Source organism: Agelaius tricolor, unplaced genomic scaffold (genome assembly GCF_023055355.1).
Source record: "Agelaius tricolor isolate 1412-34295 unplaced genomic scaffold, bAgeTri1.0.p SCAF_34, whole genome shotgun sequence".
NCBI lineage: Eukaryota > Metazoa > Chordata > Aves > Passeriformes > Icteridae > Agelaius > Agelaius tricolor.
In genome coordinates this window covers 3,318,711-3,333,238 of record NW_027269294.1, presented here as the reverse complement: position 1 = coordinate 3,333,238, position 14,528 = coordinate 3,318,711, and the positions used below count along the sequence as shown (strand labels likewise).

At 43.3% G+C, this 14,528-nt stretch overlaps 1 protein-coding gene, 1 long non-coding RNA gene and 1 other non-coding gene across 4 annotated transcripts in view; all 3 read right to left on the bottom strand.

The window, feature by feature from the left end:
- Nucleotides 1-881: 881 nt before the first annotated feature.
- On the bottom strand, nucleotides 882-2,703 carry LOC139602531 (uncharacterized). Its single transcript, XR_011683285.1, has 2 exons — nucleotides 2,517-2,703; nucleotides 882-2,100 (listed from the first exon to the last, which is right to left on the bottom strand). It is a non-coding gene; the product is annotated as an uncharacterized lncRNA (long non-coding RNA).
- On the bottom strand, nucleotides 2,245-2,375 carry LOC139602588 (small nucleolar RNA SNORA24). Its single transcript, XR_011683327.1, has one exon. It is a non-coding gene; the product is annotated as a small nucleolar RNA SNORA24 (small nucleolar RNA).
- A 2,009-nt stretch (nucleotides 2,704-4,712) lies between the features above and the next one.
- The window catches only part of LOC139602436 (bifunctional heparan sulfate N-deacetylase/N-sulfotransferase 3), a 52,559-nt gene continuing 42,743 nt past the window's right edge, over nucleotides 4,713-14,528 (bottom strand). For both annotated transcript variants that reach the window (XM_071452295.1, XM_071452296.1), the window contains exons 10-14: nucleotides 11,695-11,869; nucleotides 11,154-11,324; nucleotides 10,024-10,133; nucleotides 9,465-9,567; nucleotides 4,713-8,284 (exon numbers count right to left, since the gene is read on the bottom strand). In XM_071452295.1, coding sequence (XP_071308396.1) covers nucleotides 8,165-8,284; nucleotides 9,465-9,567; nucleotides 10,024-10,133; nucleotides 11,154-11,324; nucleotides 11,695-11,869 — 679 coding nt within the window. In that variant the 3' untranslated portion in view covers nucleotides 4,713-8,164. The remainder of the gene's footprint in view (nucleotides 8,285-9,464; nucleotides 9,568-10,023; nucleotides 10,134-11,153; nucleotides 11,325-11,694; nucleotides 11,870-14,528) is intronic.

Here is a 14,528-nt window from a genome sequence, read left to right as displayed (position 1 = left end):
TTCAGAGTACACACTCCTGATTGCTGGCCACCAGGCTTGGCAGCCACCACCCTGGAATGCAGAGCAGTAAGCCATATGATCGGGCTGTTAAAAGCAGAGAGTAACCATGCACCACCAGTTAAACAGGTGTGCTATCACTTGTTACAGCACCACAGAAGAAAATGCATTTAACTGTACTTCCACTTGGGCAGAAGTTTATGCTTAAAAAGAAAGTGAGTTTCCTGTGACAGCTCTCTAATCTGCCCACCAAACACAACCACCGGAAGCCAATTGCTCAGATCTAGTGCACGGTGTAATTAGAGCCCACAGTTCTGCTCCCTTCACTTCAGGCAGGAATCCTGACCTCAGCTGCCAAACACCTAGCAGCAAGTACACCGCATGCTTATCATCTCAGCTCCAGCTCCACAGATTTTGTTTCCCAGTCCTTTCAAACCCTCCCTTTTCACTCCCAACTTCTCAGTTCTAACTATCTGCAAAAAATACATTATTATTTGAAAGATATTCCACAAGAGATTGTGCCAGCACAGCTGGTATTCACTACAACAGCACATTCAAGTGAAGTATCTTGTCTGAGCAGGCAATGATTCACCATCTACTGGATCTATATCAATTTTCTCAAGTATGGATTCCTCAGCAACGGCAAAAATCAACTCTATTAAATTAAGTTGTTGCTTCTGCCCTGCAGCACCTACCTCTGATTCAAGCCGTACCAGTTCTGGAGCAGTTCCCAGACAATGCATCAGCCACCTGAAACCAGAGATTCTGCCCAAAAGGTGTGTCCCCAGAACTGGCAGATTCGGCATGTGTAAGTAATCCTGACAAACACGTGTAGGTCAAGTCTTAGTTACCAGCAGTTTTTCAAGAAAGGAACCACACTTGCAGCCAGTCATGTCTCTTTATTGACTTGTTCATACATTCAAATGCTTTACATTCACACAGACACCAAAATTACAGCTGGACTTTCCACTTCCATTTTCCAGACTTCAAAAACTTACCTGCAGCTTCTGCAGCACGGGTACACTCGTTGAAACACCTTTCTAACACGTTGGGAGCAGAGGAGCCATCCCTGAAGGTGCAGTGCAGCCACTCAACTATCAAAACCAGTACTGTAATAGCTTAAGGCCCAGTGCCAGCCCAAAGAGAGGAGCAGCACACAATGAGATCCTAACTGTATCTGTCTGTATCGAAGCAGTCAAAGCTAATTGTAGGCACAGTAAGCTGGGCTCCAGCCCCTCTTCATCAAGATGAGATGGACTGCAGAAGCTCTCATTACAGCTCCAAATTTTAACTTCGTTTAAAAACTGAGATAAAGACCTAGCCTAAAATTAGCTTTTACTAGCTCTGCTTGATAAGCAGAAATATTACTGCTCCCAAAAGACATCGATTCCAGATGATTAAACATATCTACCCCACCCTAACTGAAAATGAACATGTTTAGACACAGCTACTCCTAGAACTCATATGTGGAATTTAGCCTCATCTTCTTTCAAGATGGTTTTTCCCCGGTAAAAACAAGTTTGAGGCAATTTAATATTGCTACTGGAAACTCAAACAGCAATCATCACCAAACAGTAGGATGCTCTCCCAGAAGTTGTAAAGCTGCTCTGAAACAAAGCTGTTGGTATTAACTTCCAATCTCCCTTGCTGCTACAGCCGCAGATTTCTCTTAGTACTCACATGCTTATAAAAAAAGACATTCCTCTTGCCCAGGATATCCCTGAGGAATCTGTGCATTCAGATGCTTCTAGTTTGGCAGGCAAAGTACTGGCAGTGTGTTTTTTATGCTAGGAATAGGGGATTATGTTTTCTAATGTCTCTACATCCAAACCAAATTCCTCCTGGTCACACTAATGCACTTGATTACACTTTTCTGTCCCAGAAACACATAAAAATGAAGCATGCCTTAAAACAGAACACCATGATACCTAGATTTCGAAGTACAAGTCACAGTAGAGTAATCGTTAAACATAAATTATTAAATCGGCATTATTCCTGCCCTAAATCTCACCTCTGAAGAGCTTATTAGACACAGCCAGACACATACTTTTTGGGAAGAAGATCTTTAACAACTACGTCTTCGTGCTTTCAGCTTCTGTGCTCCTACGGAGTTAAAAAAGAATAAAAAAGTTTAAGAACTGGGCTGTAATAGTTTCCTGAAGAAAAAAAAAAAGTGGAGAAACCTGAAAAACCAATTAACAAGAAAACACCCAAAAAGGGGAGGCGTCTAACCCCACGGCAGAATCGGTTTGTCACTTGCCACAGTCAACGACTCATACCCACACGAGGGTAAAAGCTATGCCAATTAGCAAGGCCCTGCTCTTCCATGTCTAGGAAGGGAGTGAGCCACAGACGGCAGCTCCCATGGATTCATGGATCTCTGCTTCCCCCACCACCCCCCTCGTCGCCACGTGGCGGCCGCCATTTTCCCTCCCTCATGTGGGCCCAGGCCCCGGCCCCGCGCGGTCGGCTCCCACCCGTCCTCCCTGTTACGCAGCCCATGCCTTCATGGAGCCTACCTTCTGTCTGTTACGCTCCGCTCCTTTGCCGCCGTGGAGGAGAAGGGGCCCGATCCACGAACACCGCCGCCGTCACTGCCACTTCACCTTCACCCTCACTTTTCTACTCCCGTGGCCGTCCCCCCTTAGCGCCAACGGCCGCGCCGCGCGCTCCCCCCCTCAGCGCCAACGGCCGCGCCGCGCGCTCCCCCCCCCCTCAGCGCCAACGGCCGCGCCGCGCGCTCCCCCCCCCTCAGCGCCAACGGCCGCGCCGCGCGCTCCCCCCCCCCTCAGCGCCAACGGCCGCGCCGCGCGCTCCCCCCCCTCAGCGCCAACGGCCGCGCCGCGCGCTCCCCCCCTCAGCGCCAACGGCCGCGCCGCGCGCTCCCCCCCCCCTCAGCGCCAACGGCCGCGCCGCGCGCTCCCCCCCCTCAGCGCCAACGGCCGCGCCGCGCGCCCGACCACGCGGAGCCCCATCAGCACGCGACCCATCCTCACGCACCGGCGGCGGCAACTGAGCGCATCCGGGACCCCGGGCTGGGGGCGGGGCTTGGGGCGCTGGGCGAGGCCACGGCGCGCACGCGCACTGAGCTCGGCCACAGGGGAAGGTGCGGAGGTCAATGGGATCGATCCCCCTCACCTTTTGATTGCCGCTCCTTCCCGAATATACCGAGCAGCATTCCCGCGGGGAAACGGGTTAAGGCATTCTCCAAAAGAAAACAGAGACCTTCAGCTGGTTTGAGACAGCGATGCGGCTTCGTCTGTGTAGATACACGTGTGTGTGTGCTTGGTCCAGTCATCAGATGGCCTTAAATGTTACAATAACACTGCTCGGTTCTTGAAAACCATGGACTAACATAAAAATCAGAGGTCGTGAAAGATGTGCTAGAAAAATGAAGTCATCCCTCCAGGTGAACACAGATTACTTTCCTTTTCCAGTCTATGTAAGCAACTGCACGCTGGCCAAATGTCCACACCTCAATTTGGAGTTACAGCAAAATAGAACAGAATAGTCCAGTTGGGAAGCACCTATAAGGATCATTAGTCCAAATGCCAACCACCTCAGGGCCGACCAGAAGTTAAAGCCTGTTGTTAAAGGCATTTTCCAAATGATTTTTTAAACACTGACAGGCCTGGAGCATCAACTACCTCTCCAGGGAGCATGTTCCAGTGTGAACACCTTCTCATAAAGAAATGCTTCCTAATGTGAAATCTAAACCTCCCCTAATTACTGTAACTCTCACACCACAGCAGCTTATTGGACTATTACTAGTCATCCTCAGTCCAGGGAAGATGATCACCCTTGACTTGGTCTGAATTCCTCCTCCACTCAGGTTTCCCTGGCCCTTGGTTTCAGTGCTGATCGCTTTCCTGCTCCTGGGATTTGCCCTTGGCTGACTGTTGTGCTTTCTCCATCCATTTCACCCAGAGAGACAAAAAAAAACAAACCATCTTTTGCCTTTGAGCTCTAGGAATTGGTGGACTGGAAGAACTGAAAAGAAATATGATAGGAAAGTAGATAAACCAAAGACAGAGGCCAAAAAGCTATAATTATTTGTAGCAAGGATCTTTCCCCTTTTCTTATTACTTGTTACTACTTTACTGGTTTTCTAAGAGCTTATAGAGATAGGTATTATACAAGAAGCTTAGACTTGTTAATTTTAAGTTGCATCATTTCTCTGTAATGAATGCAATATTTTGTAAATGTAGGTTTCCCATCTCCCACAACTCCCCTAAGCAGATTTTACCCAGCTAGATAAGTACAATTTTGTGTTCTGTTCTGAATTTGTTGATAACAGTGAATTTTCCTTTGGACATTCATACCATCTTCAGAGGTTTCTCCAAAGAAAGCTTTTCTCATGTCTATGTAGGCTGATGCATTGGCACAACTATTGAATCCCCAAGGCAAATGATTTGAATAAATTTTCCTTGTTATCTTAAAAAAAGCAAACTCTGGAGATGTTTCTCCAGCACATTAGCAAGTGCTGGCACAAGAAATAAAAAGTAAGCAGGAAGAAAAGCAGTAAAACAAGCAGCTGCACAAAGCAGTAATATTCACTCACAGCAAGAGTAAGCAGTACTTTTCATTTCTGAAAACATCTCATGCTGCTCCTGTGCTGCTGGACCGTGTTAGAGCTCAGCATCAAGCTGCAATGGCTGCTAACCAACCTGGAAAAGGACAACTTTGTGAATGTGAAAGTCACTTCCACACAGCACTACATTTTCTTATCAGAGTTTATTGTTGCACTTCAAATACCATGCCACACTATCAGAATAATATCTATTTTTTATTTTAAAAAAAACTCTGAGAAAAATGTTTCCAGCAATTTTCATTCAATGTGAATGACAAGAGTATTACATCTATAAACATTGAAATATCTATTTAATTTCTTCCTGAGGAAGTTTCACATTTTTAAGCAATGAAAAAGGATATTCTGTACAAGATAGTCTGCAAATCATCCAAACTCATTCTTTCTGCACAAGTAGAACTGGGAAAATATCACAGTATTCTCAGGAATGTTAGCTCAAATAATTAGGTGACTTCTGATCAGGCTCTGTGTTTACACCCCCAAATGGTCAATACCTGCTCAGAACCACACATTGTTTTTTAATGGCACTGATGCCCACATTAAGCAACTTTCAGAATCATGTTTATGAAAATGAAGATGAAACTCACAAAATCAAGCAGTTGTTAAAGAAATCATGGCTTGTGCAGTTACCTTCTGGGGGAACAGGAACCACGGCTGTGTTACCAGCCACAAGGAAACATCTGACTTGAACTAGCAAACAGATTTGTTGTAACAAAACTGCTTTTTTTAGAGTATTAATCCTGACACAGTGTACTTCTGGAAACCAAACACTGATTGCAGGGAAGCTGTGAACAGAAGAGGTTACACTTGGCCAGGTAACTGGTGTGGTGTGACCTGGTTACTGCCCTGTGCTCAGGTGCATCCCCTGAGACACACCCAGCTGCTGGCTGCATGCTGTGCTCAGCCTCCTCCTCCTCCTCCACCAAGCTGGCTGCATGTTACAAGTGCTTTTTAAAGGCTCCTGTTAAATGTAAGAACACACTGCAACAGAATAGTTCTGGAATAAAACCCCCCACGGCTTCATCCCATCCTTTTACAAACAACTAATCATCCACCCAAGGCCGAGGCCGTGCACGTGGAGGATTTATTGTGCCAGTACCTCGTGGTGACCACAGATGGGCTGCAAAATTCCCCAGGGGACAATGTGACCAATGTCACCGCTCTGTCCTTGACTGCCCACTCATTCTCCATCTGTCAGGGCCTTGGTTTCCCAGGGCAAGACGACAGAGAGGGAATTCTTTAAAACAAAGAATGAACTAGGAATGATGCTGAAGGCCATTCCTCCTGCATGTAGGAGGCACTCAGTCTGTGTTCTCACCCTGAAAACATCAGGCCCTTCACAGTGCCCAAGGTTTTTCCCATTTTCCTCTTTTTTAACACTGTTTCACTGAAGAATGTGGAGAACTGAGGCAGCAATGCACAACAGGAGCTTTGTGCAATCCCTGCATTTTTAAAACACTTGAGTGATGTTACAGCAGGTTGTATCAAGAGTAAAATCAATCATGACAGGATGAAAACCCCAGGTATTTTCTCCAGTTATTCAACTGAACTGTAACAAATCTATATAGATGCTTGCAGGATGCATGAGCAGTCCGTAGCATGCAGAGCTTTTGCTTTTACAGATGTTCAGAATCCAGAGTGTTCCTTTCACCAAATAAGAAGTACTTTAAGACAAGTCAGCTTTTGAGACAAATCCATATGACTGATTATTTAAAGTGAAATGAAATTCTCATTCTAATAAATAACAGAAATGTTCATCTTAAAAAATGTCTACTCTAGTAGGTCCTCATCCTTAATCATGCATATTCCCTTAGCAGAAATGTGCTGCGTAAAGAATATTGTTATATACAGCAAATCTGTCTAGGTTTGTTTCTTTACAGGCCTATCAAAACCACAGATTACATAGACAAAATCAATAAATAATAAAGATTACCAGTTAGAGGTACAGTAAGGATCTCAACATGTTTTCTATTTAGGGAATAACAGACTGGTTTCCATTCCATTACCTTGAAAGTTAAATTGCATGATTACACAAATGTCGTAAAACAGCACTGAGATATAGGACATTTTTTCCACCATCTGATGCATGTTTTTAAATATTCACCCTGAAACAAATGATGAAGACATTACAGAGCTCCTGTATAAAGCCTTGCATTTCGTACTGTGGTTCTTTCTTGTTTTCACTAACCCTTCATGCCTTTAGAAACACTCAGAGCCAAAGTTCTGTGAGGAGCATCAAGGCCACACTTAGGTGAAATGATCTTCCAATGATCTTCCTCAACTGCTAAACACTATTTATTGGACTTGATCTCACATCTAAACTGATGCACTGAGAGATGCACTCCTGAGAACTATCACAAATATCTGCCTGCAAGGGCGGATATTTGTCTTTTCCCATGATTTGAGTGTAATTTTCTATGTGTTTATTTTTGTCCCCTCTAAAGCTTATTCCTAATATTTAATACCAAATATGTTTAATGTATCTGGGAACAGAACTGGTATTTTCATCTGGAAGTCTGGTAATTTTTGCAGCTGATGTCATCTGAAGGTTGCAGAAAGATGCTACAATTTTGATGAGGTTGAGGGGGGAAAAGCATAGGTTAAATTTACAAATAAATTAAGGAAAAAATAGTGGTGCAACTTAAGGCAATTAAAGGAAGGATCTGACACTGCTTTTTAGGAGTTCTTAATTCATTTCAGTGACTCAGAGCAATGTAAGCCCAGAGTGCAATGTTTGGATCTGGCCACTCACAGAACCAGGGGTGAAAGCCTCTTCCTTGCACTGCTCCACTTTGGGTCACACCTGTTTAAGTCTAATACTGCAACTTGTGTGTTTCACATATCCAATCAAATTTCTGCTCAGATAATTCACATCTCAGTCAGCACAAAATCAGACATTTCAACTACAGACAAAGGCCTTTCCCACACTGTGAGGGTTTGTTGTCACCAGATATAATCACAGGCTCTGTTTTGGCTTCTTTGTGGTTTTTTTTCTACTGTGGTGGATTGCAGACATTGCTGGGTGCATTTGTTGCCATGCACAGCTAAATGATAGGTGATAATGTACTGCTCCCCAGTGTTTGCACACACTTTGGGCATTAGCAAGCTGATTCCAAAGGCAGAAGTACTCTGGGCATTTTGTGCTACATTTCATTATCTTATCCTATGCAACACAACAATCAAATCCTAAGAAAAACTGCCAGTGGTCCAACAAAGGGCTACAAAACCTACATGAGACACAATACTTTAAAACTGATGTATAAAAATGTGAATATTTACCGTGAAATCAGACAGGTCATGTATCTCTGATGTTTATACCAGCTGTAAATAACTCCCACATATGTGCACAGTAGTCCACAAGTCCACAGGCCCAGAAATGTTTATGAGAAAGATTTGGCCCACCAGAGCTCTAAGGAACACATGTATTTTTACAATCCACATGCCAGCATATGGAAATAATTTCTATCCTTTACACTTTTTTGAAGAGGTATATCTTACAAGACCTTCTGGTAGCCACTGGAAAGTTCAGGTATTACAGCTCAAGTGTGGAAGGAGATTTCAAAAAGCTGTTCTCCAATGCTATCTCACTTTCTGTAGTTCCTGTCTCAGCCACGATGGCAGGGGTTGTCCCAGCTTGTGGAGGAGTTTTGACAGTTCCACATTGTGATCTCTGTAGTAGCTCGACAGAAAGGCCCTGCACTGAGGGATACAAAAGGAGAGGTTTTTATTTAATAAAACTCTGTACTGCAGTTGCTGTGAATGTGAGGTCTCAAAGTTGGTTTGACCTGTGTGAAAACTTTACTTACTTTAGGCAATTTATATTGTTTTATGCTATCTACTGCATGCAAGGAGCTGAACTCTGAAAGGTAATTTCAAGGGAAACAAAGGTTGTTCAAAATGAACACCAAAGTCAAAGCAGAACTGAATTCTACTCTTAGTCTTGTACATTTGGAATCATACTGAATGTGATGGAGATACTAATATTACAGTGTGATTGAAATAACAGCTACTAAAATATCTTTTTATGTAGACTTGTATCAGTTAGCAACCCCCATTTTGAGAATCATTTACAGTTGAAAAAGACAAGGTTTTGCACAAATACAGTGTTGTCTTACCTCTGACCAAAATCCTTTTCACCCAATGGTTTTGTATCTTTATGACTCTACTGATGTGAAGTTATTTATAATTGAAGTACTGTGAGGGAAACGTCCTTGGTACATTAATTCTTGCTGCTGTTCAAACGGAAGGGTTTTATTTGCATTTTAGCCAGGCTAAATGAAATGGCAATGCAAGGCAGAATCAACATGGAAGTTAGAGCTAGAACAGGAGACTGAACTGCCCTTGGGTACAGACTGCAGCATTTGATCTGACTGAAACTTCCCCATTTGAGCATTTGCCTGGGGAAGGTATTTTTAAAATTCATAGAAACAGAATCTAGCCTCTGTTAAAACTGGATTACAGGAGTGCCTCCATTACCTGTCACAGTCTAACTAGGCTCATAGACAAGGGACCACAAAAATACACCTATCTGATGACAGAAACTTGCACTGTGGAACTTCTGCTGCTTAAGTCTATAAGGTAAAGGGACAGGACTTCCAGAACAGCACATTTAGTTTTCTAAGGGGTGCCAAGTTTTAGAATTTGTGGGGGGTTTTCATCGCTGTTGTTTTTTAATGACTTCATCTTCACATTTGAAATGAAGAACTGAACGTCTATGGAGCCCACAGCCATCTAAAACACTTCCTTTGCACGGAAAGGTAGCCAAATAACTAACTTCTACTTAATCTTGTCTTTTCTCCCTTCTCATGATTTTGCTTGTGTCATGTCCTGTGTGTGCCAACTGAGTTCCTGTACAACGCCAATGACCAGCATGCTTTACCTCAGAAGCCATAGGAGGGTATTTTCTGCCTTTGCTCTTTCCAAGACACTTGGTTTTTCCTTCTTCCAAGAGCTGACACCAGAATCCTTTATGAGAATCGAACCTGAAACAAACATTGTGCAGTGTAAAATCTGTGTGTAATCAAATCTAGGAGTCAGAACCCAAAGGACTGGATGTTACATTCCTGACTGATATAACTGAATCTGTTTTTCAGCTAATGCCAAAAATAAAGAGAAATTATTCTATTTGCTTTCTGTTTCTGCATATCAGCATTTCATGTTCCACTTAGGGAAGTAAAATTCATTTTGATGCGTTGCAAAATTCATATGCAATTCTCACAAAGCAGCACTTTGTCTGTCAGAGCTCTACTTCTGTAACAGCCAAGTGGCTCAGTGAATGCTGCACAGAACATTTAACCCCAAACTGTGTTCTGAACAAGTCACCCTACTGACAGCTCAAGGAACTATGAAGGGCTTTGTTCTGCAGTGAGCTGACTTACAGGCTAGCTGGTATTTTAGGAATGCAGGAACATGTGAATATCATGAACTGATTAACTCACGTTAGGGCTTCAGAGTAATTATAATGAGGAGAGACTCCCAGAAACTTCTGTACTTCATCCATTACAGTAGATGGGTCAGTTCTCAGCTGCTGTCCATCAATAATCAGCAACTACGACAGAGAAAATAAATGGAGGTTTAAATTGGAATTCATTATTTCAGGCTTGCAACTGAAACTTCCACCTCTGTAAAACTCCATCATATGAAGAGTACTGCCCCAGGGAACAATAATGGGCCCAGTCTTAATTGTCATCATCATTAATGATCTGGGAGCAGAGTAAATAGCATTTTAATTATATCTGAAATTATATTGCATTGGAAGCTGTTGTGACAACAGAAAAACAGCAGTGAAGGATCTAGAAAGATAAGAAATACTGTCAGGAAAGTGAGAGAGACTGGCCCAGCCAAGAAAAAAATTATATTAATGGCTACTACTTTTCCAGATAAAACATAAGGCCATCAGGGCTGATTCTTCACTATCACTGTGGGACATAAAATCTGGCAAAAACCTGCATGACAATGCATATTATTCAATATTCGTGGGTTACTTGTGGAGAAAAGCTAATGAAAACATAATAAGGAGAATTTCATTCAGGAGTCAGGATGTTACAGCATTGTGCACCTCATGAAGAGATATACAAGGCTGGCTGAAAAGAGAGTATGTGGGGAATAACAGCAGCTAGATGCATCAGAGCTTCCTTGGCACACTCTGGGGAAACAGAAGGTGCAGACTCCAGCCAACTTGTCTCAGCTACAAGAGCCCTGGATAAACAGAAGGTTGGGATTGCAGCCAACTTCCCTCTAACTGTTGGGTGAGAGCAGTGCCAGACAAGCTGCCAATGTCACAAAATTCCATTCCAGAAATAAATCCCCAAGGAGATAGCAATCATGTGATAGTGTCTGCCTGGTCTGCTGTTATCACATGACACTCAGGGCTTAGGATGTGCATCTTTTGAGGCTTGACCTTACATGGGGCCAGAAGGAGGGTAATGATTTGGAGAATATCCTGGAGATCAGCAGTCAGTAGACAAGACTTTTACAAAAGTAAACTTTAAGGACAGCATATATACATACATACATATAAATATATAATATATATATAGAGGATGAACATATCAGGAGTCTTGCTCACCTGGTAAGGTGGGAAGTAAGTGAGCCATCTCTCAATGTGGGTGGCATACCATCCAGGTGCCAGGCATCTCTTCTGCAGAGCTCTGAGCTCAGAGGGGGCTCGAGGGCCAGCTGTGATCACCTGATAGAAGCTGAATTTCAGAGCTGCGGGGTCTTCATGGGATCGCTGATGCTGCAAAAGAAGTGACATTGCTGGAACTTTACAGACCACAAAAGCCGGGGAAACAAGGCAAAACTGGCTGCTCTTACTGACAAAAATTTCTTAGCCTATCGTGTATTTTGAGCATGAACTAGATAACTGTGTCTATATACTTATTTCTGTATGTGCTGATTGCATTAATTAAGTAATCATTTTTACATGCTTGCATCATAGATAAATTGAAGAAGTGGTTACTGGTATTTTAACCCTAAAAATATGACAGATAACCATGGGTGATCACAGAGGGTCACTGACTATAGGGATATATCCTGAGAGGACACACAGAGAGGATTCAGGGTGGAAGCCTGGCCTGGTGCCTGCCCATGTTCTCCCAAGGGCATACCTGGTACCAGGAGTAGGCGCGGTCCGACGGGTCAATGAGGATGGTGATGATTTTGGCCTTGGGGATGAGGGAAGCAGCTCTCTTGGGAGCTTCCTCAGAATGGAAATAGTTGGCACTTTTCTCAAAGAGGAAGTCAGTGGTGACATTAGAAGGAGTTGGAAAGAAATCCATGTACCTGGGAAAGCAACATCATCCTCAGAATTACTTAAAAATCACACAAATGCTGATAAATCTGTTAGGCATACTTTACTCTAGAGTACTCAATTAAAACAAAAGCCTAAGTGCAAAAAAAAGAAAGCAAACCAAAGCTTACACTGTATCTTTGATCATATTTTACTTGGTACTAGCTTCCTTCTCACTAAATGTAACTAGACATTACAGCTATTTTTTTTTAACGGGATAAAAATGTTACAGTATTTATGTATTTAAAATTCACGAGTTCTCACTTTTCAGTCAGAACAAACTGCTCAAGTCTAAAGTAGAAATTGAATTTTCCAAATTTGGCCTTTTGCTGACACCAACTGAACTGAAATACTGTAAGAAAAAGCTACTTAGTATCAATCAGATGCTTTCACTGAGAAGAGGCTGTTTATACGGGAAGATGCACTGAAACCATCCCCCACAGCTTAATCAGGTAAAAGGTTTCTGAGCAGTGACAGAATTCACTTATTTTTCTGTGAGTCACGTTTTGGGGGAAATTTGGGTTGTAGTTGTTTAAGGGTTTTTTGTGAGCTTCCCTCATCTGTTATGAAGCTGTAGTTAAATTCCTGCAATTGCTTTGTCATCTAAGGACTTCTCTATCCCCGGCCCTCAGATCACTTCTTGTTATTGCTGGGGAAAACAATAAATGAAAAATTTTGGCCCTCTTGACTTTTCAGTTAACCTGTACTGAGAAAACAAATGTTATTTAAACAGCCTCTTCTGAAGACCATGCTTAAGGACCGAGATTTCCTGCAGTGCTTAGACTTTGCTCTGTTCATACAGATGAGCTACTTCCAGTACAAACGATGGGCTCTTCTTTGCTTTGAAATTGTAACCACTGAAGTCAGTGGACTTTTATTTCCCAGAAGTGTTAGGGCTGATTTGATGAGGCTGAGAAGGCTTTAGAGAAGCTTGTCCAAGAAACCTGTAACAAAGCTTACATAAAGAAATGCAGGACTGCTCTGTTTAGACTTCTGCACTTCAACAACAGCAAGAAGTTGTTATCAGTCAGTTCTTATCTTACTCTTCTGTCATGTCTGTTGGAAGCCTGCAATTTACACCTACACAGCTTTCAAAAGGGCAATGCTGAGGTTCTGAGGGCTACAAGGATCCTCTTCTGCTTCTGTAGTTGGTCCTGCTCTAAATCCAACCTTGGACAAAGACTGCGAGGCAGCTCAGGGACAAAGCCCTATCTCCACAACTGTAAACAAAATTGAACTGATTGCTATTTGTGAGTCTTGCAGGAATACCAGCCAATTAATGGACTAATGAGGAGAGCCCTTGTATCTAATTACAAAGTGGCAAGCTCATTACAAGCCAGCATTTAAACACCCTATCAGACTAGGTGGTCTGAGAGATCTGCCTGGCAGACAGAATGCAAATCTAAGAATTATGCAACAACACCAAGAGGGAGTGCTGAGGATCTGAGACTTAACTGTGGGAACCTGGCAGGGGTGGTGGGGCACAGAGTGGGTGCTGTGGTGAGAACCTGCCCAAGGGCTGTGCCTGGTTTAGACAGGCTGTCCACTGTGAGCCTCACTCACGGTGCCACGTTAAGATGAAGGTAATCTGACGTGTGTGTGGCAGCCACATTGTACCTGCACCTTGGGGAAGTGGATAAGGCAGGAGGAAAGAGAGAAGCAGCACAGTAGTTTTCCAGCAACATGAAAACATGGATTTTGTGGAAGAACAGGCTCGCTGCACTTGGGCTGTTCCATCAGCATGGAGCTGCTCTGCCTCGCCTGCACGTCCTCCTCACGGGCTGCCAATGCCTCGGCAGCCATTTCCCAGTGCCACTCACTCATTCATTCACCCAGCACATCTCCACCGGCACAAGAGCTGACTCAGCACCCTTCCCAGTGAGAATGTGGGATCCACAGCAATTCCACCTCTGGGAACACGAGGGGTGTGCCAAACAAACTGCATCTGATGTGTCTGCACTGAGAGCACACAACAGCCTTCACCCTGCTCATTTTATGGATGAATACAGAGTCCAAGGCAATAAAAGTACTCTCCCTTAAACTGGGGGCAAAATAAAGAAACAAGACAAGAAATCAATAATCCTTCCCTGGTGCTCCCCAGCTGCTACAGCATGTCAGCAGCTTTCATGCTGCAGTGCTTTACAGTGCAGCACTTGGGGAAAACAGAGGAATCAGGAGTGACCTTCAGGTGCAGCTGTGCCTGGTGACTCCCAGGGAGCCACAGTGAGTGTGGCAGCAGGGACACAGGCTCTGTCTCAGCACCACTTACTGACCCACACAGACACATTCTCCTAATTACCTGATCTTTAAAGAGCATTTTGAGAGGCTTTCCCTGTCCCCATTTTTTATTATTTACATTATTGCTACTGCTATATTCTACTTAAAGGAAGAAATGCCTCTTCCTGATAGTATCTTTGTTTTTCTCTTAAGAAATAAGATTTCCAGCAGGAAGATAACTTTTGTGTCCATATAGCCAACCACCAACCATTACTGTCCCACTTTCAAAGGCATGTGTAACAAGAAATACATTATTTTGTTATTCCTCTGCAGATAGTCATATCTGGATATTTACAAGAAAGCCTCACAAAAGTTAGTGCATTTAAGATATTCTGTAGTAAGATCATTATTCACTTGCATTTACTTCTCATTTCA